Source organism: Aphelocoma coerulescens, unplaced genomic scaffold (assembly GCF_041296385.1).
Source record: "Aphelocoma coerulescens isolate FSJ_1873_10779 unplaced genomic scaffold, UR_Acoe_1.0 HiC_scaffold_75, whole genome shotgun sequence".
In the NCBI taxonomy this organism is placed as follows: Eukaryota; Metazoa; Chordata; class Aves; order Passeriformes; family Corvidae; genus Aphelocoma; species Aphelocoma coerulescens.
In genome coordinates, this window is record NW_027184061.1 from 1,666,902 (window position 1) to 1,691,566 (window position 24,665).

The window sequence follows — 24,665 nt, forward strand, 5'->3', positions numbered from 1 at the left end:
CTCCCAGTGCCGCGCGCTCCATTCCCAGTCGCTCCCAGTGCCCTCCCAGTGCCTCCCCAGTGCTCTCAGTCCACTCCCCTCTCACGAGGGCAGCTCACTTCTCTCAGAACACCCCAACCCGAAGCTGTATATGCTTCTAGGCCGATCTCTTGTCCTATTTTTCAGTGTTGGGTGTTCCATCAAGAGCCACCCTTCTTTTTAACCTTGGCAAAGGGACTGGGAGAGGGTTTGGGGGATCCTCGCAGGGCAGGGAGCAACTGGGATGGGGTTTGTGGAGTCCTGGAGGAGATGAGAGTGGGTTTGGCATGTGCTAGAAGGTTTAACAGCATTCTGGACAGACTGGGGATGAAAAAAAGAGGGGTTAGGGGGTCCTGATGGCTCTCTGGGGCGTTTTTTGAGAGGTCCTGACCCCTGTGGACCCCCGACAGATGCCAGCGGACACTGCCCGCAGCAAGATTCTGACAGGGATCGGGGACTTCGTGTTGGGCTTCATCTTCCTGGCGCTGGGGCTCGGCTTTCACTTGCTCGAGAAGGTGACGGGGGGTCCCGGGGATCGCATCCCCCTCCCCCAGAGCGTGTGTGCCCCCCCGGGGCCCCCCAGCCCGGTGTCACCCCCTTTGCTCTGCCCACAGAGCTCCTGAGCCGCCGGCGGCCGCAGCCCCTCCCCGTGGCCTCGGGCCTGGCCGGGACCCCCCGCTCCGTCCCCGCGCTGATTTTGGGGGGGTCGTGTGTCCCCCCCAGCCCCGCTGTCACTCTGCCCCCACCTGGCTGCTCCCAGTGTTCCCAGTAAAGCTTCCCAGTTCGGGCTGATCCCGTTTATTGGGGGGCACTGGGGATGGACTCTGGGGAACCCCGCGGAGGGGCCGAGATTGGAGGGGGCAAAACCGGCACTGGGATGGATCGGGAATGGGGCCCCCGTGTGTCCCCCCCGTGTCACCCCACTCTGGGTGCTGGGAGCCCCCGGCTGCGGGCGAGGAGCGCTTGGGTGAGTGGGGAGGGGTGCAGGGACGATGGGAAAGGTGTCTGAGAGGGGGATGAGGGCCGGGGGACAGTGGGAAAGGACTTCCCATGAGAGTCCCTTCGTGTCCCCATCACTTGATCTCTTCAGCTGTTCCCTGGGGCTCTCGGGGGGGCAGAACCTCACTGGGGTGGTCCCCAAACCCCTGTCCCTCCCTGGGGGTCTCATGGGGGGTTCCTCCCCACCCAGCAGCTGGTGCTGAGGCGGCCGTGGGGCAGAGAGGGGTGGGAAAGGGGTGTCCAGGGGGGTCCCTTGAGCTCCCAACCTGCTGAGGGGTGCTGGGGGCTGCTGGAGGGGGGCACCCCCTGACCTGTCTCCCACACAGGTGTGTTCCATTCCTGGGGAAAAGCCCACTGGCACTTCCTTGATGACAACAACTGGGTGAAGTTCATGGACAGGAACATCTACAACTGGGAGCAGTTTGGGCACAGGGGATACCCCAAAATTTGGAGGTGGGATGGAGTTGCTTTGAGGTGGAATTGAGCCCTTTGCAGTGGGATGGAGTCGCTGTGAGGTGCCTTCGATCCCTCTCGGCTTTTGGGGTGCAGAGCTGTGAGGGACTGAAATGTTCCGGGTTAGTGGCTCAAACCATTGGCCACCGGCAGCAGCAGCGGGGCCTTTGCTGGCCGTGGGCACAGGGAGCGCCCGGGGGCACAGGGGGGGAACACCCAGCCCGGAGGGGCCGAGCCGGGCCTGGAGCCAGGGAAGGGCAGAGGCTGATGGGAAGCAGATCCGGCCAGGTGGGACAGGGCTTTGGAGCAGGGCAGCGCCCTCCCTTACACAACTGGCCCAGCTCTGGGAACCCGCCCGGGGCAGGCCCGGGACATGCACACAGAGGCCTGGAGGTTGCCATCCCTTCGCATGGGCCATGCCTGGCTCAGCTGCGCTGCCGGGAGGGGCAGGGCCATGTCTTAGAAGGGGCCATAAACCATCAGAGCCCCCAAAGTGCCCCGGGATCCACAGTGTGACATCGGACACTGCAAAACTCCCCCGGGGGAGGTACCTGGGTGTTCACCCAAACCTGAACCTGTATTAACCCACCGAACTTGGAGTTTCCGGGGCTTCCCCAGCCCCCACGGGATCCAGCCTGGGACCATCACTTACACCAAGGACAGCGACATTGGAACAACCAAATCCAAAAGTTTTGTTCCTGATCCAGGGCTGCTGACTGTGTATCCTTCTACTCTCCTACTTTCTTTGCCGTTATACATTTCCTAAGTGTTACTTTTATGCTTTTAATATTACTGGAGGTGGTAACCAAAAGGGCTTCAAACCCCCTTCACACAGCAACCAAACTGTTCTGAAATAAACCCTACAGAGATATATTTATAAACACAGATCTTTCACTGTTGTTTCACTCTCATCTGCCCCAGGGGAGCCATGAACCAGACCCTGGGTTACCCTCGCCTTCAGGGGCGGGGCGGAACAGGAGCCGGACACGGGGGAAGCTTCTGGAAGCTGCTGACGGAAGCCACCCCTGGAGGCCCCCTATTTCCAAAGCCTGGCCATGCAAACCCAGGACACTGGATCCAAACATGGATCACTCAGACGGGGGGCACCAGGGCTCTGCCTGTCGTGGTTTGACGCAGCTGAGCGTCAAGCACACGAAATCTCCTTTTTTTCATAAGGGGAAATAAGAAAATATTGAGGAAAACTAGAGAGCTGTGAAGCAGAACAGGTTCAAACTTAAACAGTTGCTGTACAAAGAAAAAGTTTATCACCAACAGAATTAAAAGTAAAAAGAAATAACAAGAAATTAAAGCAAACCTCCCCTCTCTTCCAGCACTTCCCTCCTTTTACCCAACTCGCAGAAAGGAAGCAGAACATGGGATTTTAGTCAGTGTTGCAGTTCTTGAAGAGTCTCTTTGTTATGCTTAAGGAAAAAAGGGTTTTCTTCTGCATCACGTGGTTCCCAAAGTGCCACCAACAGCAGACCCGCCCGGGAAGAAACAATCTGCTGTGGTGTAAAACATCTCTGCCCTGAAACATCTCACAGTTCCTTCACACTGCCAGACAGGGGCCATCACATGGGGTTATTAGTCTTTGTAAGGATGAATTACTTTGGCCTGAACACAAAGGGTTGGTTGTTTTTTTTTTTTGTGACAGGAGGTCTCTAAAAGCCTCTCAATACTTCTATATAGCCTGGCATAGGCACTTTTCCTAAATTTCATGGGTCACGGGTGAACTTTCCATCCCTCCATGTACTCCAAATGGATCAAAGAGACAGTTTGTGATATTACAGTTTCTTACCACGGCCTGCAGGAAGTTTTTTAAGCTGCGCGCGAGAATCGCGGCACCGCCCTCTTTTCTCCCGTCGCCATTTCCAGCTCCGTCCCACAGGACTCACTTTCTCTTCTCTCTGACTCCGAAGCCGCCACGTTGAAGAGTGTTCTTGTTCGGGCTCTACGGTGGAGAAAGCCTGGCTCCCTTTGTGCTGCTGGCTGCGTGGTGTCCTCTTCAGTTCAGCGCGGAGTGTGCTGGCTGCAGACAGGAGGCTCCGCCGGCTCCCGCTGGCTCCGCCGGCCCCGCGTGGAGAGGAGAGGGACCCGCCGGTGCCAGGGAGCCGCGCCGGATGGGTTTAGCTGTGTGGCACTCCATGGCTGGCTTTAGCTGCCTGCGGCTCTGGGACAGTTCCCCCCCAGCAGTGACACAGGGTCTGTGCTGCGGCGTTGGGAAAGGAGGGGGTGCAGGGGCCCTGACCCGGCGGGGCCCGGAGGCTCCAAGGTCCCCGCACCTTCCGGCAGGAGAGCTGGAACGAAAGGAATTCCCGCGTTTCCGTGTGGTTTAAATGTGTAAATTGTGAGAAGCGTCATTAGTCTAAAAGACTGTCCATCAACTCAGGATCAATCCCCTACATCACCTCTGAACCAACCCCGCTACCAAAACCAGGCTGTGCAAGCCCAGTAGAGCCCCAAAACTGGGAAGCCAGGTATCCAGGAGCTCAGCTGCACCCCAAAATGGGGATGGAGATGTCCAGGGGCTCAGCTGTGCCCAAAAACGAGGCCCCAGCTGAGGGCGTTCTCTGCTTGGCTGAGCGCTGCCTGAGGGCTGGGGCTGCAGTAAGGGGGACACCCTCCTCCAGCTGGGATGTCCCGAAAACGGGGGACCCCCACAAGCCCCTCACAACCCCCGGGGCTGGGCTGCCCCTGCCTGGATGCTGGGAAACACCTAACTACTGCACAGGGACGGTGATTTACCAAAATATGAATATTGATCTAATATCAATATCCACCTGAGACGGACAAAAACTCTCTAACAGTTTAAAGTTAGAAAGTTTATGTTTTATGTGGCGCCAGGCACTGCGTGGCATAGCTCCCTAAGATGCAGGCCCCAGTACAAGCAAACATGATACCTTTTATTTCCAAATATTATGAATATCCAAAATACAAATGTATATTCATAACATTAACACCTCCCATTCTCCGCTTCGTATGGAAATGAGCTTAAATGTCATTAAGCATGCGTAGTGTGTGTCCTGAATTGAGTCGGTGGTCTTGAATTGGGTCAGTGGTCCCAAAGATGAAGTAACTCATCTTCCTCATTTTGACCTTTTTGCTTCTCTGAGTTTTAACTATTCTAATTACTTTAGTGACCTGTAAGTTTCCTCTTGCATGATTTTTGGATGGGCTCCCACAAAGGGAAGAAATTGGTGATTGTTTTTATTCTATACACCAACTTATCAATGTTTCTGCTCCTTATTCTAGGCACAGCTAAACAAACATGCAAATGACAGATCATCAATTATTTGGTAATCAGTTACTAACATCTAAAACTCTGTTTCAAGTCCAGCTCTCCTAACTATTTTGATTAACCCTCACTGGGCCCAAGCCTCCAACTGAAATCCCAAGCCTATGACTAAAATCTTTGTTTCCTCTATGTTTCAACAGGAAATACAAGGAAAGGCCCAGGAGCTGAGAGAAAAGGACCAGGAGAGATCCCGCCCCGAGCACCGGCACGGGCACAACAGAGCCAGCCTGGGCACAGGGAGGGAATTTATTCCCAACCAAATCCCAGCAGCACAAGGAGAAGGCAAAGAAATCTCTCCAACACCTTCCCCCCACCCAGCGCGGATCACCCGGAACGGGGGTCACCAGGGCTCTGCCCCACGGGGGTCACTGGGGATCATCCAACGCCGATCCTCCCACGGGGGATGGAGCTGGAGCAGCGCACGAAGCTCTTCCTGCACTCGGGGCACTCGCAGGGCTTCCCTTAGCGGTGCCTCCGTTGGTGTTGGGTCAAGTGAGAGCTCCTGGAGAAGCTCTTCCCGCACTGGGGACACTCGTAGGGCCTCTCCCCAGTGTGGATGCGCCGGTGGAGGGTGAGGTGGGAGTTTTGATTGAAGCCCTTCCCACAGTTGGGGCAGCGGAAGGGCCTCTCATCCGTGTGAATGCGCTGATGTAGGAGAAGCTGGGAGCTCCTCGGAAACCTCTTCCCACACTCAGAACACTCGTAGGGCCTCTCCCCAGTGTGGGTGCGCTGGTGGGCCCTCAGGCTGGAGCTCCACCAGAATCTCTTCCCACAATCCAAGCACTCATAGGGCTGCTCCCCGGTGTGGATCACCTGGTGCTGGATCAGCTGGGAGCTGTTGATGAAGCCCTTCCCACATTCCCCACACTTGTAGGGCCTCTCCCCAGTGTGGATCCTTCGGTGCTGCATCATGCTGGAGCTCCGGCTGAAGCTCTTCCCGCATTCCCCACATTCATAGGGCCTCTCCCCGGTGTGGATGCGCTGGTGGTGTCTCAGGCTGGAGCTCCACCTGAAGCCCTTCCCACATTCCAAGCACTTGTGGGGCTTCTCCCCACCCTGAGGTTTCTCCCCCAGCTCCGACCTCCCCCTGAATCTCCGGCCGCCTTCCCGGCACAGGGGGGCTCTTTCCTCCTTGGATCTCTCTGGGCTGCGTTTGCAGCCCCTCCTCGTGCAGCATCTCCGGGGCTTTTCCTCCTCCTCCATCGTCCACACCTTCGGAATGACAAATTCTGGGTTGAGGGGAAAAACAAGAGGTGAGCGCCTCAGGCTGCGGATTCCTTCTGCCCAAGTCCATCACCAAGTATTTTGTGTCTGTAAAAACCTACAAAACACCAAGATTCAGACCAAAAGTCCCACAAACATCAAGACATAGACACAAAACACCCAAAACATCAAGATTCAGCTAAACCCTCATCCAAAATATAAACATTCAGCCCCTGAAAAAAACCCAAAGCACCAACATGGAGTCCAAGAAACCTCAGAAACACCAAGATTCACCCACGGGAAAATCGTGGATCCCCCTCCCTGATCACCTGCTGGATGGGGGGGGCAACGCTCCTGGGGCTGGGGGGAGGCTGCAGATACAGCGAGTGCTGGAACCTTGCGGCGCCTCCTCTTCCTGCTCCTCCTCCTGTGTCCCTACTCTTCCTCACACTCCTCTTCCTCACACTACTCCTTCTCCTGCAGAATCCCACCTGCTGCTCCCACGGCCATCGTTTCACCATTCTGGTCTCCAGCCCTGCTCCTCCAGCCTTTCTCCTGCTCCCCCCAGGCCCAGCACCCAGCCCTGGCTCGCTCTGCCCCCCAGAGCTCTCGGATCGCACAGCACGAGCAGCGATGCAGCTGCGGCAGCTCGGGCTGGGGCAGCGCTGGGCTCTCGGCCGCTCCTGCCCGCACTCGGCCCCCGCCGCAGCCACTTCTGCCAGCACAGCACGGCCCGGCCCGGCCTTGGCGCTCCCCCCCTCCCACCTCCCCAAATTCCCCTGGCGGGGGGCGCCAAGGCCGGGCCACACGTGGGCTCCAGCTGGGGAGCGCCGGGCGCTGCGGCTCTGCCTGGCAACTGCTGAGTCACCAGCGCCGCGCCTTCTGATTGGCTGAGCGCTGCCTGAGGGCCGCGCCTGCACCAAGGGGGGACACCCTGCTCCAGGGGGGATGTCCCGAAAACCGGGCACCCCCAGCGAACCAACAACACCAACGCCTCCTTACAAACACATGCTCTGAATCTGCTCGGACACAGCCACACGCACTTGCACACAAGCAAGTGACAGCACAAACCAGCAGCTCCACAAAATGGCACTGACTGACACACACTGCTGCTCAGCCAAGCTCCTGCTCAATTCCTCAACTTCCAGAACAACAACAAAGCCGGAACAGAACCATGGACGTCGTTTCCTAATCAAAAGGGGACAATGCTGAGGCAGTTTGCACATTCTCCCAGAGCTAATTAAGGACATGGACACCCAGCACGGGTAAAAAGGGAAGTCGAGAAGGGGTCTCAGCAACAGGGGACGGATGGTGTTGGTGTGCTGGGAAGGGATTGGTTGAAGGGAGTGTGCAGGAATATGGTTAAGGCAAACAGCAGCAGGAGGAATCTATGTGGTAAGAAAGGAAAAGGAAGATGGAAAAGAGGAGGAAGAGAAAAAAGTGAGGACTGGGATGCTTTTCAGCACCATCTTATCCTCAACATTTGCCAGCTGATCCAGATCTTTTGTATCCCCGCGTTCCAGGACAGGACAGAAAAAGAAGTTCAGGATTTTAGGGTGTTCCTCTGTGGTGGGGAGCAGCAGGACAGGGCAGCACGGGCTGGAGGCCTGTGGGGAGCTGCGGGGCCGGGCTGGGGCTGTGGGGCAGCCAGGGCTCAGCGCCGGGCACTGCCTGACCCCAACACCCCCCGGGCAGGGCCGGCAGTGGCCCCCGGCCCCCAGGAGGCTACGGGATGTGGAAGGATCAGGATTTACTTTTATCGATCTTGTTTGGGTCACTGGAGAAACGAATGATTTTGCAGAAAGCTCAGCTGCTGTCAGAGGATGAGCACCCACGGGCAGTGAGATGCCACGGGTACGGCTGCTGCCATTGGCTTTGGCAAGAAGAAGAGCCAGACCCAGGCCAGATATTCAATTATCTCCCTGGAATTGAGGTTTGCAATTCCTCACCCTGCGAATTCCCGACCTAGTGCGGGGTGGAGATAAGGGATGTCTGTTTCTAGCAGTCTGTGGCCAGAATCCTGTCTCTTGTGAAATCTCTTCCACAGGAAGCTCGGCTGGCACAGACCCTGCCTGGGGACTTTAAGGGATGTTACACCACTCAAGGGAGATGAGCTTAACATCTCAACAGACTGGGAACAGCCCAAAAGATACCCAAAAAGATAACGCCCATCAACAGAACATCAACGCCCATCAGCAAACATCAAGGAACAGCTACCCCAGACACTGCCCCCAGCACAGCTGGAGACCCCTGCTCTGGAAAAGGCTGAGAAGGAAATCAAGGAGTGTGGACCTAATGAACATCAGAGGCCAAGCAATCCGGGGCCAACAGGAAACCAAATACTAAGAACTGCCCAACTTGGAACCAATGAACATGAAACCTACGGATTTCGATGGGTTTAGACTGCATCAAGTTGAGGAAAAATTGAGTAAAACTCGTGTGCCATGGGATGATTTTCTCTGCACACCTGGGCTATGTGTGCATGAAATGATTTCTGTTGCACATCCTGGCCAGAATAAAGTAATGCCTTGATCCTCTAACACTAAAAAGGTCGTTGGAGAGTTTTTGATCTTCCAGGAGTTTTGTTGACAAGATTATATCACTAGAATTTTTTTTCTTAATAATCCTACTCTGACATTGTCAGCTGGGTTTGGGCCAGGGGTGTGAGAGTCAATTTTTATTCTTAGGGGAAAAAGTAGCAAAAATCTTTATTGGTTTAGGCGTTTTTCTGTGTATGTGTGTGCGTGGCTGTTAGTGATGGGAGAATTTTAGAATGGGTTTTTCAATGTTCACCTGTAAGCTGCATTTTGCAAAACTGGAAGAGGTAAGAAAGGAAAAGGAAGATGGAAAAGAGGAGGAAGAGAAAAAAGTGAGGAGTGGGGTGCTTTTCAGCACCATCTTATCCTCAACATTTGCCAGCTGATCCAGATCTTTTGTACCCCGCGTTCCAGGACAGGGAAACAAAGAAGTTCAGGATTTGAGGGGGTTGCTCTGTGGTGGGGAGCAGCAGGACAGGGCAGCACAGGCTGGGGGCCTGTGGGGAGCTGTGGGGCCGGGCCGGGGCTGTGGGGCAGCCGGGGCTCAGCGCCAGGCACTGCCTGACCCCAACACCCCCCGGGCAGGGCCGGCAGTGGCCCCCGGCCCCCAGGAGGCTGCAGGATGTGGAAGGATCAGGATTTTCTTTCAATGATCTTGTTTGGGTCACTGGAGAAACGAATGATTTTGCAGAAAGCTCAGCAGCTGTCAGAGGATGAGCACCCATGGGCACTGAGGGGGCTGCAGGAGAGGCACAAGAAGCCCCTGCAGCACTTGGCCAGAAAGGCTCAGCAGGGCAATGCAAGAAGGGATGAGCAAAAGGCCAAGGTGAAGGCAAAGGCCATGGCAGAGTTTCTACAGCCCCCCAGGGATGAACCGCAGGGCCCAAGGGGGCCCCAGCACCCAGGGGACGGCGGCGGCCACAAGCACCTGGCACAGGCATTGCCCTCCTCGGCACGGCAGAGCCCACCCAAACAGCCCCTGGCAAGGAATCAGGGGTCCATCTGCAGGCCAGAAGGACACTGCAAGCACAGACAGCAGCACCCTCAGCACCAGCAAGTCCACCCCACATGGACATGGATTGTCAGGGCTGGCAGAGCTCCCAGCAGACCAGGGACCCACCACACCAGAGCCCTTGAGAACATTCAGGGCACATCTGGATCGAGACGAGGCCGCTCCTGATGGACACAGGGGCCTCTCTATCCACTCTGAATCTGACACCTAAGGGGGGAAATGGTCAAGAAGTTCTTTGATTATTCAGGCAATAAGTGGGAAAGATAAGCAGGTGTGTTTTATTCAACCACTATCAGTAGATGTGGGGGATGGGTTTGAAATGCATCAATTTCTGTTTGTTCCTAATTGTGATTATAATTTACTGGGAAGGCACTTGGTGGCTGAAGTGGGAATAAAAATTCATATTGTCAAAGGAGATACAGAGGCTAATGCTGCTGGACCTTTGTGTCAAATGTGTGCGAAGGCCTCTGCTGAAGGGAACCCAGAAGTGTGGGCAGCCCCAGGGAAATAGGGAAAATCAGATATGGAGCCTCTCCAAATTCCTCTGAAGCATCCAGGACAAGTGGTGTCTAAAAGCAATACCCTGTTCCAAGGGAGGCAAGGAAGGGGTTACAGCCTCTTACTGAGTCCCTGCTAAAGGCAGCGCTTCTGGAGCCAGGCATCTCTCCCTACAACTCTCCTCTCCTGCCAGGCAAGAAACCCCATCATGGACACCAGAAGGAAAGCACAATTGTCAAGGCTTCAAAAGCAAATTAACTGAGCCTCCTGCCCTGGCCCTCCCAGACAGGGAAAAACCATTTGAATTGCATGTGGATGTTAATCAGGGCCATGCCAAAGGAATTCCTGGGCTCAAATGTTTCACCCAGTGGCCAGAGAGTGGCCTCATTGTCTGCAGAATTGTGCAGCCCTGGCTTTAATGGGAACTGAGGCCTGAAAACTGACAGCAGCAGAATCTCTCATTGTTCAAGCCTGGCATCAAGGTAAAGCTTTGTTAACCAAAGGAGCCTCTAAATGGATGAGCAGCGCTGGGTTCTTACAGAATGAAACTTGTTGGATGGAACAGGAGGATTCAGAGTTGAGGACAGGGCAAGGGTTGAACCCAGCCTCCTGTTTGAACGGCCCTGGACACGGGGCTGGCAAGAAACCCATGGCTGCAGTCAAGTGACAGAGCTCCAGAGCCGGCCTAGGAGAGATTGACCAGACATTCCCTGGCCTGAGGGAGAAAAGGTGTTTAGGGATGGGGCTGCAAGGGCAGCAGAAGGGAAAAGAGTGACAAGACACGCTGCTCTTAAGGAAACGGAAGGAGACAAAGCGCAGCTCAGCGCCCGCATGCTCAGCTCAAAGGGCCGAGCTGGGGGTGCCTGGAAGAGCCTGGCACTGAAATGCCCTGAGCAGGAAGGCTTCAATATCTTCTGCTAACAGCATGGCAGCTCACAGCGGGACAGAAGCATTTCCGACTGCTTCAGCAATCCCTGCATCAGTTCTTAAGGCATGTTTGGAACAAACAATTCCAAGATACGGGATTGTGGAAGCAATAGACACTGACAGGGGAACTCATTTTACAGGAAAGATCCTTCAGGCTGTTCTGGCTGCTTTAGGAACACAGTGGGACCTCCCAACGCCCTGGCACCCCCAGAGTTCGGGTCGGGTGGAAAGAATGAATGGGGAAATAAAGAAACACCTCCTGAAGCTGCTGAGAGAAACCAAGATGCCCCAGGTACGGCTGCTGCCATTGGCTTTGGCAAGAAGAAGAGCCAGACCCAGGCCAGATATTCAATTATCTCCCCTGGAACTGATGTTTCAATTCCTCACCCTGCTCATTCTCGACTTAGTGGGGGTGGAGATCAGGGATGTCTGTTTCAAGCAGTCTGTGGCCAGAATCCTGTCTCTTGTGAAATCTCTTCCACAGGAAGCTCGGCTGGCACAGACCCTGCCTGGGGACTTTGAGGGAAGTTACACCACTCAACAGAGATGAGCTTAACATCTCAACAGACTAGGAAGAGCGCAAAAGATACCCAAAAGATAACGCCCATCAACAGAACATCAACGCCCATCAGCAAACATCAAGGAACAGCTACCCCAGACACTGCCCCCGGCACAGCTGGAGACCCCTGCTCTGGAAAAGGCTCCGAAGGAAATCAAGGAGTGTGGACCTAATGAACATCAGAGGCCAAGCAACCCGGGGCCAATAGGAAACCAAATACTAAGAACTACCCAACTTGGAACCAATGAACTTTAAACCTACGGATTTCTATGGGTTTAGACTGCATAAAGTTGAGGAAAAATAGAGTAAAACTCGTGTGCCATGGAATGATTTTCTCTGCACACCCGGGCTATGTGTGGATGAAATTATTTCTGTTGCACATCCTGGCCACAATAAATAATGCCTTGATCCTCTAACACTAAAAAGGTCGTTGGAGAGTTGTTCTTCCTGCAGTTTCTGTGACAGGATTACACCATTAGAATGTTTTTTCTTAATAATCCTACTTTGATATTGTCAGTTGGGTTTGGGCCAAAGATGTGAGAGTCAATTTTTAGTCTGAGGAGAAGAACCAAAAATCTTTATTGCTTTGGGGCATTTTTGTGTATGTGTGTGCGTGTCTGTTAGTGATGGCAGAATTTTGGAATGGGTTTTTCAATGTTCACCTGTAGGCTGCATTTTGCAAAACTGGAAGAGCATTAAAACTGACCCTTTTCCTCATAAACAGTTTAAAAATATTTTTTAAAAAAGGGGGAAAAAAAAGCCGCTTTTGGGGGGGCCCATAGGTGAGCCACCTGATGGTTGCCCTGGAGGAGAAGCTTCCTTCCAGACAGCCAGCAGAGGAGCTTTAGAAATGCAAATTAACTCTGCTGGGGGAAAGGTGCACAATGTCCCAGGCTCTCCTTGCCTGCCAGAGGAATTGGGCTGATTCCCTCTGCCCCTCACCCCAAGCTCTGCCTCCCTGCACAGACGGAATTTGCATCGCTAAAGGCAGAGCCCACACTGAGCATCTCGGACTCTGCAACAGAAATCCCTGAAGCTGCAAAGGAAAACAGCAAACGGAGAATGTTGGGAGAACTTCACTCACAAAAGCGGGGGGGAATCATCCCTCTCCCCACTCCAACATCTGCTGGCACTGTCTGGGTTATACAGGGTGGGTTTGACCACTGCGCTGCTTTTGCTGCCACAAGGTCAGCGAAATCGCTTGGGAATCCAAGGATGTGATGATTTAATCAGAGAAAAGAGGTCAATTGATGCATCCCTGGCATTTCTGGGAGCACCCAAAAATGGGGAAAAGATGAACGGCCACCAGAACAAATCCTACAACACCATGGAGCAGCCCCTGGGAACCCAAACGAATTCATACCAGGTGCCAGAGAACCCAGTGATCATTTCAATACATCATTAGATTACAAGCTGTCCTCCAAATCATAACCAAGCACACAGCTCCAGCTCCTGACCTTCTCACCCACCAATCCACTCCCATGAGCAACGCCACATTTCACCCTGGGATGGCATCAGATCCTCTTTCAGCAGAAGGACCAGGAGGTTGTGGAAAATTAAAGGACTCAAACTGCTCTTGGCAAAGAGATGGCCAAGGAAAAGTGGTGAAACAGAAAAGAAAGGAAATAAAACTTAACAGAGCCATGAATATTGGATGTTCTACAAAGTGGGGGTGCACATTAAGGGGCACATGCAGCAGGCGCATCGGGAAGTCTGTACCTTCCAAGGACCTCAGCCAGGGGGAAAAGGGACACGGAGATGCGGCCGGGGAAATCGGCATAAAAAGGAGGCTGCGTCCTCCAACACTTGGACAGACCCCACGGGAAATGCCCCGTGGCCTCTCCCTTGCTCCAGGAATAAAGTTCCTTTTACAGGACTCCTCCGGCTCCTCTGGGGACACAAACCTCTGGCCACGGGAACTTTCCCGCACACTCCCGCCGACGGGGCAGCCACCTCTGTCCTACCCACAGCAGCCGGGACGAGCCAGCGCTGCTCCGGCACCGGCTCCTGCCGAGGCAGCAGCGGCAAGGAGAGCGCGGGCAGCCGCTCCCGCAGCGCCCTCACGCCAGGGCGAACACGGCGCCCACACGGCACAACGAACCCGCCCCAGCCCGCTGCCGCCCCCTCCGCCCGCAGCCAGCGCCGAGCCCCGCCAGAACCGAGCGCGGCTCCCACCTGCGCTGGGGCCGCCTCCGAGCTCCGCCGCCGCCTCACCGGGCTCCGGCCGCCGCCGCCGCTCCCGGGCCCGCACAGACGCTCCGCCAATGGCGCCTCTGCTGCGCCACGGCCGCCCTGCCGGCGGCTCCGGGCCCGGGCTGCTCCCCGCTCCGACCAATCAGCGCGCCAGAACCACGACTGACGGCAGCACCGCCCAATCGCAGCGAGGGGCGGGCTCTGCACACGGCCCAGCCTCGCCCCGCGCTCCCAGCGCCCCCCGGGCTGCGTGAGGGGAAAGCCGCAGCTGAGGAACAGCCCTGGAACGGGCCCGGCCCGAGCCGCCATTCAGCTGGGAAGGGAAACAAAGCTCTCCGCTGCTCCCGGCCCGACTTGCCCAGCCCTGCGTGTTGGCTGCCTCCGGCTCCTTGGGAAGCCCTGCAGCCTCCCGACTCCCGCCCCTAATTCGGAGCATCAGTGCATGGCTTTGATTTCGTTGTTCAGGCTCGGCTCTGGGCTGTCCTTGTCTGCTGCATTTTCTGGGTTCCTCTTGGATGCTTTGAGCAACAGGCTGTGCCCCGGGAGGATCCTTTGTGCTCCTTTGTGACAGAGGAGAACCTTCCAGGCGGTTCTTGCGGGAGCTGCTGCTGTGATGTCACGGGAACGCTGCCGCGTCCTCGCCGTGTTCCCGTTGCTGTGGGCACGGAGCCCTCAGTGTCCAGAGCGGCTCTGGGCGCCCGCTGGTTGCCGGAGGATCCTCCTGCCCGAGGCATTCTCAGCAGCCAGCCCAGCCCCTGCCGGGTGTCCTTCTGTGCTTGCAGGGGTACAGTCTGCCACGTGTGCAGCACGGCCAAAATGATCCAGCAAGCGGTTGCTGCAGTTTGCACTCTGTACTCTGTGGCTTATTCGGGGTATTTTTTAGCCCACTTGGCACGTAAGTCGAGGTTTTCCCTGGCTGCAGCGTCGGTGCCTTCGGGCTTGCTGTGTGCTTTCTGTTCTCCCACTGGAACTGAGCTGCCTTTGTAACCAAATTGCCATTAAGACACCGTTGGTTTGGGAGAGCTCCTGCCAGCAGCTGCAGCTGAAAAAGGGGGTGTCTGCAGCCAGCGGGGCGTGCACAGCATTTGCAATGGAGCCGGGGGGGTTCTGTTCCCTCAAGCGCAGAGTCTGTGCCAGCGGAGCCTGGAACTCCCTGCGTTGGCTGCTCCAGCCAAGGGCTGACACAGCCCAGGATTCTGTGCTGTTCTCTTGCTTGCTGTGCGAAGGGACTGTGGCTCCTGGAGGGATGTTGTGGAAGCAAAATGCTCTCTCGGGGTGTCCTTGCTCCGTGGGAGTTCCCACCACGGACAGGTTTTTCCTAACAGCATCTGGTTCGTGTTGCCTGTCCCGTTGCAGGGCACCTCACGCGTGGATCCCGAGCAGCTCCTCCTTTGGTGAGTGGGAAAGGAACCTTTGGTGGTTGGAATTGTGCAGAGACTTGTGAGCTTGGCGTGTGGCAGTCGAGCGCCAGCCTGGGAGGCTGAAGGAAAGTTCCTGCCAGTGTCTTTGCAGCAGCAGCAGCAGCAGCAAAGGGATCCCTGGCACTTTTCTCCTTCTCTGCTGAAGAGCTTTTGAAGAGCTGCAGGTCTGGTTTTGCAGGCAGAAGATTGCTTGCTGGCTTTAGCCACGGTGGAATATGGAATGCCCAGCAATAAGTGGCAATGTCGACTTTAGCCCATTCCTAGTCTGAACAGCTCTGAATCCCATTTCTGCTTAGTGCAGCTGGATGTGTAGCTGAGGATAAATAAGGCGATAACTGAGAGAGAACTTCCTATCCCTCACGCTACCATCTGTCCACAGGGCACAAAAGCAGCATCAGCTCCTCCTCTGGCTCCCTGTGCTTCCAAAGAGGAGGCCAAAGAGGAGGAAGACAGCAGTGAACTTCCCCCTGTTCTGGGGGATGATGGTGAACTTCCCTCCGTCCCGGGAGACCACAGTGAACCTCCCTCTGTCCCGGGAGATGAGGGCAAACATCCCACAGTTTGGGAATACAACAGTGAAGCTCCTGTGGTGTGGGACGAGGATGGTGGACATCACTCGGTGTGGGACGAGGACAGTGAGGCTCCAGTGGCATGGGACAAGGACGACGGACATCTCCCAGTGTGGGATGAGAACAGAGGACATCGTGAGACTTGGGAAGAGGAGGGTGCAATTCTCCCGGCATGGGAAGAGGACGGCAAACGTGCCGTGGCTTGGAAAGAAGACCAGGAACCTGCTGCATTTTGGGAAGAGGACGGGGATCCTCCCTCTGGTTGGGAAGAGGACACTGAACCTCCCTCTGCTGCGGGATCCTGGGCTGAACATTCTGACAGCAGCACAGCCCTGCAGCCAGAGGGCAGAGAGGAGTGGTGCCTGATGCAGCTGAGTACGTCTGCTGTGCTGCTGTGTGCCAGAGCAGGGTGCTGCGTGTGTGTCTCAGCATCAGCTGCACCCAGGCTTGCTCTGCGGCTGAATGTCACAGAGTCATTTATTGTCCTTGCCCAGCTGAGAGCAAGGGGCTCCCGGCCCAGGGAGTGGGGCTGCATTTTGGCCCTGCTGCAAGGCGGGGTCTCCATCTGGGAGGGAGCATCTTCCATGTGGTTTCTTTCAGGGAGCACCGTGAGCGTGGGGGAGCCTGCCGAGAAATACCTGGAACTGGAGCAGGTTGGCCAAGGGTAAGTGCACGGCAGTTACTTCTGCACAAGCAGGGGCCAGGTATTTGCTGCTGCAGGATCAAGTGAGAAGCCAGGCAAGCTGCAAACAGCTTCAGACACTGGGGCACGATCCTGCTGTCTCTCAGTCCTGATCAGAATTGGTAACTGTGGTCAGAAGGCATCGTCAGAGGCCCCTGAGGCCGGCAGTGTCCTGCCTGCAGCAAGGAGCAGGACCTGGAAGATCTTCTGTCCCTGGAATGTGATTGCCTGAAAGAGCAGCTCACCATCTGGTGACTGTCAGAAAACAGTTCTCAAGAAGATTCCTTTCAAATAGTTTGCTTCCAAAAATATCCACCGGTCAGGATTATCAACATAACAGTTTAGAAACAGAAACCAGAGATGAACTAATAAGTGCTCTTTTTAGCACAGGTAGTAAGCCCTGTACATTCAGTAACAGACACAGAGCTGCTGCACTGGAGGGGAAAATGCATCAGCTGCCTGATGGCAGGGCCCTTGTGGATCCTTCAGCTCGTAGGCAGGAAATGGAAAAGGATGAAATACATTCTTCTCCAGTTCTTTAGACACCTGCTCCCACCCTAGGTTTTGGACTAAAGTAATTCAGTGTGGACATTTGGGATTTGCTCCAGCCCTTTTCCTTCGTGTTGGGCCTCAGTTTTCTCTCGCACACCTTGCGAGGCACAGGGCTGGTGGCTGCTGCGCTGCTGTTTGAAGGGTCGATGCACCCAGGTGTTTTGTAAACGCTGCAGGCAGCAGAGATCTCCTGTCTGGGCTGGCTTTCACTCCCAGGGCCTAAAGCGCTGCTTCTTTCTTCTCTGCTGTTCTGTCTCCAGGGCTTTCGGAACCGTTTATAAAGGACTCGACAGGGCCACTGGAGGAGAGGTCAGTGTCACCACGCCCAGCGCGTCGGGCAGCTCTCGAGGGCTTTCCCCTCTGCTGGGAGCTGTGGCTGCAGCTTTGGGGGGCCAGCAGAGCTTTCCTGCACAGGCTGTTCCACTGAAGGCACAGCAGTGTCAGCCTGCAGAGCACGGCTGGGACAGACTTGAGCCTTCTGAAGTGCCCAAAGAATGCAAGGAGGGCAGCGGTGTCTGTCAGAGCAGGACACGCTGGCTTGGTCTTCATATCTGAAAACATCAGTGCATCAGCTGGTGGAGGCTGAGGCCTAATTTATCTTCATCCCAGCCTCGGACAGGAACACTGTTTAGCAGTTTTTCCATCCTGCGTTTCATCTTCCAAGAGTACCTCAAGACCTAATTAAGGAGAGATCCTTCTTGGGATCAGTTTGGGGTTTTAGTCCTACTGCAGCTGTTCCCAGAGAGAGGGAGAGGAATGAGAAGATGGATGTGCAGAGCAAAGCTCTCTCCTAAACCCTGCAGCTGTGTTTGGGTCTGGTGTCAGTGACAGCCCGTGACAGGGATCATCTGAGCAATGTTTGTGCGTGTTTGCTCTGTTGTGCAATCCCAAACAGAGCAGTTGCGTTTGAAATCATGACCAAATCCCCCAGGATTGCTAAAGGGTTCCCGGCTGTTTTGCTCTGTTTTCACAGAAGCAGAATTACTTCCTGCTTGCAAAATGTGTTTGAATGATAATGAGAGTGGTGGTAAACTAAGGCGGTTTGAGAAGACTGCAGGTGCAGAGAATGTTGTGAGAGCTTTGAGGCTGAGAGCTGAGGGCCCATTTCTGCAGAGCTTCCAAGGCCAAATGTCTCTGGCCCTGTGTCCTGTAAGCGGCCCCACAGCGAGCAGAGAAATGGGCTGTGGGAATGTCACTTGCTGAGCCCGGGTGTCCCATCCCAAGGCAGTTTGGCACAGCCCGGCTCCGTCGCTCCACAAAGACTCGCTCCGTGTTTGCTGCGGCCTCCTGCCCCAGACTCCTGCAGTTCAAGGGCTGCAATGTCCTTTCAGGTGGCCATAAAGAAAATGAGTCTCAGAGGGCAGAACGGGGAACGAGCTGTGAATGAGATCCTGGTCCTGAAGGACAAGAAGAACCCCAACATTGTCAGCTCTTTGGACAGGTGAGTGCTTCAGCTCTTATCCCGTGCACGGGCCCTGCGTTAATCTCTCCTGGCATCCGCAGTCTGTAGCCTGTTTTAAAAAAGCCTCACCCGGCCGTAGCTTCCCAAAACAACAGCCTGTCAGTTCACTCCCTCCGTGTGCTTTTGTTGCTTTGGTTTGGTTTTTCCTTCAAGCTGACCCAGTTTTCTGGGTCTTACAACAAGTGCTGATAGACCCTGGCAGACATTATTTCCCTTGGCTTCTCCTTCCCAACTCTTTTCCATTGCTGCAGATGCCAGGAAGACCAGGTTCTTGTTTCCAGAAATGCCTCATTTGCCCATTTTGCATTGGCCCTGCCTGTTTCTGAAGGCACTTGCTGCAAGGTTTTCCAAACACTTGACCACTTTTGTCCTAAGTGCAGCACCGCCCCCTGCCCTGGATAACTCTGGAAGTTGTGTTGCCTTGTTCTGGAGGGAACGGTGGAACTGCTGAGTTCAGATGCTGAACCAGCTGGGGGCAAGTGTTGTGGTTCCACATTGATCTGGGCTGTTGCTAAACTGCATTTTTCACCTGCTTGCCATCTAAGGCCTCTCCTTTCCCACAGGCGTCTCCTTCTCCTTTAGACTGTGCAGATCCCAAGGACTGTGCAGCCTGGCAGGAATGTCTCTGCATCGGATTCTGTCCTCATTTACAAGTGACCTGGAAACAAAACTCCACTCGAGGCTTTTCCATCAGGGAATTGAGCAGTGCACGTTCATCTCCATGCCATTGTTTGCCTCTTCCAGCTTCCTTGTTGATGAAGATCTCTGGCTGGTGATGGAATACATGGATGGAGGAACTTTGCAGGACGTTGTCAGACAGACACGCATGGCTGAAGGAGAGATGGCAGCTGTCAGTCGGGAGGTGAGGGATCCTGCTCGTGCTTCCCATGGACACAATGCTCCTTCCAAGCAGGGCCTGAGAAGAGGAGTGGCTCCATGCTCAGAGCTTTGTTTCTGTGTTGTTTTTATGAGATGCAGAAGAAAGAGCCTCTGAAGTGAACGGCCTGCCAGTGTCACTGCACTTCCACTCTGCTCTTGTCCTCTTTCCTGCTGTTGTGGGACTCTCTGTCTTTTTTGATTTGATTTGCTGTTCTCGGCTTTGCCTTGAACCATTTGCCTGGAGCTTGTCTGCACTGCACTCCTGGCCTGTCACAGCAAAGCTGCTGCTGGCAGAATTCTAAACTGTCCTTTCTTGTGGGATTGTGTATTCCGGCCATGGATTTCCACCCTCGTGTTTCTTGCTCTCTCTCAGTGTCTGCAGGGCCTGGATTTCCTCCACTCAAACCGGGTGATCCACAGAGATCTGAAGAGCTCCAACATCCTTCTGGCAACGGACGGCTCTGTCAAGCTGGGTGGGTGTTCCTGGTCAGGCACGGCGCTCCCGGGCTGCGGGTGTGGGGCTGCTTCCCAGTGACGGCCAGAGCCCCACAAGTGCTGCTGGTGGCGGTGCCCGGCCCCTGCTGCCAGCTGAGAGCGGCTGTCCCATGCAGAGGGCTCAGGAGAGGAGCAGGGTGTCAGCAGTGGCTTTGCTCTGGGTGTGACCCTTGCAGAGGGGTGGGAGTTGGAATCTGAAGCTTCAAGGGAATCAGTAAAAGCTGCATGAAAGCTGAGGGTTCCTTTAAGGGTCCACTTCCATCTTGCCTTGGCTACAGCCCTGCGGACTTTTCCAGCTGGATTCAGCCCTGCATTCTCAGACTGAGAGTGGGCAATCTTTGTGCTTGGTTTCCTCATTCCAGCTGCCTTTGACAGTGTTTGTTTCTGTCCTCAGCTGATTTTGGCCTCTGCGCTCAGCTGAGCCCTGAGCAGGAGCAGTGCAGCTCCATGGTGGGCACTGCTCACTGGATGGCCCCAGAGGTTGTGACCAGTTCTCCTTATGGCCCCAAGGTGGACATCTGGTCCTTGGGCATTGTGACCATCGAGATGGTGGAAGGAGAACCTCCTTACTTCGAGCACACGGCGGCCATGGTAAGAGGCAAATTTCCCAGAGTTTGCAGAGGCCTGTGAGCACAGAGGGACCCTGCCCTGGGAGGAGCAGCCGGAGGGCTCTGCCCATCGGGAAGGGAATTCCCAGAGGATTCGAGCCTGAGCACAGACAAATATTCTGCAGTCTCCAGAATTTGCTTTGGGTTTTAAGTTGTTGCAGCTCTTCTGTCTGTGAGGATGACCTGAAAACATGAAGCCAGAGCATCAGCTCTAATCTTACCTTGCAGAAAACCCCAGACCAACCCCAAACCCCACACCCAAACCCAACAAGTTTTCTGAAGGAGTTTCTGAAAGAGGTTCTGCGAGATGAACTCCCCCTGACTCTTCTCACTGGGAAACTTGTCTAAAACATGAAGATGATTGTTTAACATCCCCATAGTCTAACATATTTCTTTCCTAGCCCAAGCTACTTTCTCCATGTCACCAAGGCTGAGCCTTCAGCAATCCAAACCTCGGGTTCCTTGCCTGGCAGTTTCTGGGATGGAACATCTTGAATGCATTTACTTGAGTGTCAGTGGCACTGCAGGGATGCATTTGATGTAAGAATCCTTGGAAATACCACAGGCAGACCACAGTGACTCTTGCAAATGGCCTGTAAAGCTGGTGTCCGTATTTGGAGAAGCAAAATGGGCTATTTCTGATGGAGGTTCCAACTAACAAAGTCAGCCAATGACCTTGGCTCTCAAGGCAAGATCATGTGGATGTTGGAATGGCTGTGGCTGCAGCAGCGTTTGGCTTTTTTGGTTGGCATAGAAGAATGGGCTCTGAGCAGCATCTCTGCCAGGGAGGAAAGTGTCCCTGGAGACTGGGGCTGAGAAACCGGGGTCGCTGTGAGCCCTCGTGGGTGTGAAGGAAGCTGGCAGAGCTTTTTCAGAAGTGTTTGCTTTCCGCGCAGGCTCGCTGTCTGATCCGGCAGAACGGGACCCCGCAGCTGCAGGAGCCCAGGCGCCTGTCGGCTCTGCTGCGGGACTTCCTGGAGTGCAGCCTGGAGCCGGACGAGGAGCGGCGCTGGTCTGCCCAGGAGCTGCTGCAGGTGGATGCGAAGCGGCTGCAGGGGAAACAGCAGCGCGAGGGAGGGGTTTTCTCGTGGGGCCCCCTCCAATAGTGTCCAGTCTCGCTGCTTTTCACATGCAAAGCCAGCAGAATCCTCGCCTGGTTTGGCTTGGCAGGGTCCTTTGCAGGTCATCTGGACCAGGTGCCCCGCAAGGAGCAGGGACATCTTCAAGCAGATCAGGTGGCTCAGAGCCCTGCCTGACCTGAGCCTGGATGTTTCCAGGGAGGAGGCACCTCCCACATCTCTGGGCACCCTCTGCCAGTGTTTCCCCACTCTTCTGATAAAAAAATTCTGCCTCAGATCTAATCTGAGCCTGCTTCCCTCTCCTGAGTTTCAAACATTCCCCTCTGTCCTGTTGCAACAGAGCCTGTGAGGAACTTGACTTGGGAAAGTAACAGTTGATTTCTTTCTTTTTCATCCTTTGGGCAGCACCCATTTTTATCATCAGCCAAGCCTCTCTCCAGCCCGAGCCCTCTGATCGCTGCAGCAAAGCAATTGAAGGAGCAGCGAAGGACGTGAAGCCCCTGGGGCCAGCTTTTTGTTATAGTAGTTAGGACAAGTGGATAGTTACGGTAGTTAGCACTGCTAGTGAGTTATGGTGGTTAGGGCAGCCTGGTAGTTATGGCAGTTTATTGAATAAAAGCTCTGTTAAACCTCAAGTCCCTTGACGTGTCCCTTCCTTGTTCCCCCGTGACTCAGCTGCCCGGAGCAATGCGAGGGGAGAGTGGGCCCAGCCTTGCCCAGAGCTGAGCCCCAGCAGAGCCCCGGCAGAGCCCAGAGCAGCCGCAGCATCGGCAGAGTCAGCCTGGAAGGAGGCGCCTGGAGCCTTCTCGACTGCAGCCGACTCTTGTTTACAAACCGCGTGGGGTGGGAAATGCCACTGGTTCTGCAAGAGGGCAGAGGGGGCCCGGGGAAGGCCCAAATGCGAGGGACAAAACCCGCCCAGTGCTGGAGAAAAACCACGCCTTTTTCCCCTCCCACGCCGGCCAAAACACTGAATCCTAAACCGAGTCAAACGGGGCAGGGGAGGAGCCCAGGCCCTTCCACCCCTGCAAACCAAAGCGTCCCTTGCACGGCTCTGAGCCCCGGTGCCGGTGGCCCCGTGGGCATTGGTTTCTGTCGGGTTCGCTGCTGCCAGCCCAGGGCCAGCCCGGGACAGGGCGGGAGCTGGAGGCTGCGGGCGGGGAGATGCGATCCCGGGACACGCATTCGGTGGCACCTGCGAGCGCAAGCAGGGGAGGGGCGCCGGCAGTGACGGGGGAAAGGAATAAGGTGAATGTGACTTAAACAAGCCAAGCCCGTGAATGTGCTTTAGATAGGGCCAGGGAGCTGTAGGTAGGAAGGAGTGAAAGAAACTATCACTTCCAGAAAATGTTACTGATTGCCATGGACTGCTGCTCAGCCAAGGCCATGTCAAATTCCTGAACTTAAAGAAGAAGAACAAAGACTCAATGGAGTTATTAATACTGCTTTGTTTTACTAAAACAAACAAAACGGGTGTGTGCATATTGGAGAGCAGATCGGGAAGTCTGAACCTTCCAAGAAACAGTCCCGGGGACAGAGCAGCCACCTCTGTCCTACCCACAGCAGCCGGGACGAGCCAGCGCTGCTCCGGCACTGGCTCCTGCCGAGGCATCAGCGGCAAGGAGAGCGCGGGCAGCCGCTCCCGCAGTGCCCTCATGCCAGGGCGAACACGGCGCCCACACGGCACAACGAACCCGCCCCAGCCCCCTGCCGCCCCCTCCGCCCGCAGCCAGCGCCGAGCCCCGCCAGAACCGAGCGCGGCTCCCACCTGCGCTGGGGCCGCCTCCGAGCTCCGCCGCCGCCTCAGCGGTGGTTCCCAGTCACCCCCATTATGATCCCAGTCACTCCCAGCATCATCCCGGTCGCTTACAGTCACTCCCACTGTTTTCAGTATGGTCCCAGTCATTCCCAATTAGATCCCAGTTGCCCGCAGCGTGGTCCCAGTGGCTCCCAGTCACACAGGATGGTTGCTTTCACTCTCAGTAAGAGTCCAGTGTGGCTCCAGTCATTTCCAGTATGAACCCACTCACTCCCTGTATGATTGTATTTGCACCCACTGTGGTCCCAGTTGCTCCCAGTGTCTTGGTTTGAAAGACAGGTGTCTGCCAAGGAAGGCAGGAGTCTCTCCTGAAATGGAAGAAAAAGAAATTACAACCCCCTTCCCTCTGAATTATTATAATTTTGAAATTAAGGACCTTTATAGGCAAAGATATGAGGAACAGGAATAACAGGGTAATATATACTAATATATATACTATAATATATAATATATAATTTATACTAATATATATCTGTATGTGTATAACCAGTCAAACAAACAGCAATAACTATGGCAGTAACAGCAAACAATCCCAAACCCAGTCCCAGCCTTCTCGGCTGTCAGGCCCTTTCCCCTTGGGTGCAGTTCCGCTCGCAGCCGGCAGGGGCGCTGGTGGCTCCCGGTGAGCAGGGCAGGTGTGATGGTTCCCCCGCGGCTGCAGGGGGCGCTCCGGAGCGAGCTCGGGGAGCACGCGGCACTGGTGGCCTGGGATCCCGGGAAGGGATGGAACAAAGATTTCAAAAACCCCCTGGACAGCCGATCCTGGTGTCCAGCTGGACTCTCGGGAACAGCAGGCTGGAATGGCAGGGACGAGCACAAATCCCGGGTTTCAGACGAGATGTATCAAACTCCGGAGCTGCGGTGGGAACCCGCGGAGGTCTCGGCAGGCAGGGAGAGCGGGGCTACAGAGTAGCGAAGGCTCAAAGCAACGGCAGGGGCGGGCGGCCACAGCCTGGCTCCCAGTGGGGCAGGGAAGGCGAGCTTGGGATCCCCGGGTCTCTCCGGTAGAAGGAAAGCAGCCAAAGAAGAAGCCTCTCTCTCCATCCAAACACTGGGAACTGACTGCCCGCAAACCCAGGTGAAAGTGATGCACCCCTGCCGCTATAACCAGCTCCTTTGTTTTCCTTAAGCATCCAGTAATTTGTCCCCCTGCCAACATCTATGGGGAAAATTCCTTTAAGAGAAAAAGAAATAGGAGGAGAACTCCTAAAACCCCAACATTATCCACCCCAAATTTTTCCCATACTAACATGTTACATGAAACGGAACCCTTTTAACCATATAAATACATGCATCACCCGAATTATATACGTATATACATGCTGATACTGATTCAAGTACAGAGCCATGGGTAGTTCACCCTAAAACAAGGTCCCCTTGAGGTATGCATCGGGTCTCTCCATCC

General features: G+C 55.0%; 2 protein-coding genes across 2 annotated transcripts; one reads left to right on the forward strand and one right to left on the reverse strand.

Moving 5' to 3' along the window:
• Window positions 1–3,719: 3,719 nt before the first annotated feature.
• On the reverse strand, window positions 3,720–13,796 carry LOC138102443 (zinc finger protein 436-like). Its single transcript, XM_069000155.1, has 2 exons — window positions 13,677–13,796; window positions 3,720–6,086 (listed from the first exon to the last, which is right to left on the reverse strand). The coding sequence occupies exon 2, from the start codon at window positions 5,966–5,968 to the stop codon at window positions 5,228–5,230; it is 741 nt and encodes a 246-aa protein (XP_068856256.1). The 5' UTR covers window positions 5,969–6,086; window positions 13,677–13,796; the 3' UTR covers window positions 3,720–5,227.
• Window positions 11,175–21,936, forward strand: LOC138102429 (serine/threonine-protein kinase PAK 3-like). Its single transcript, XM_069000140.1, has 10 exons — window positions 11,175–11,234; window positions 15,495–15,945; window positions 16,285–16,348; window positions 17,179–17,227; window positions 18,250–18,359; window positions 19,125–19,242; window positions 19,633–19,732; window positions 20,149–20,345; window positions 21,259–21,396; window positions 21,847–21,936. Exons 1-10 carry the CDS (start codon window positions 11,175–11,177, stop codon window positions 21,934–21,936), a joined length of 1,377 nt encoding a protein of 458 aa, XP_068856241.1.
• Window positions 21,937–24,665: the final 2,729 nt, after the last annotated feature.

Excerpts from the sequence above, each read along its gene's own strand:
- LOC138102443 (XM_069000155.1), bottom strand. The coding sequence starts at position 5,968 with ATGGAGGAGGAGGAAAAGCCCCGGAGATGCTGCACGAGGAGGGGCTGC.
- LOC138102429 (XM_069000140.1), top strand. The coding sequence starts at position 11,175 with ATGAATGGGGAAATAAAGAAACACCTCCTGAAGCTGCTGAGAGAAACC. Across the intron at positions 19,243-19,632 it reads TGGCAGCTGTCAGTCGGGAG|TGTCTGCAGGGCCTGGATTT; the intron begins GTGAGGGATCCT and ends GCTCTCTCTCAG. Across the intron at positions 19,733-20,148 it reads GGACGGCTCTGTCAAGCTGG|CTGATTTTGGCCTCTGCGCT; the intron begins GTGGGTGTTCCT and ends TTCTGTCCTCAG.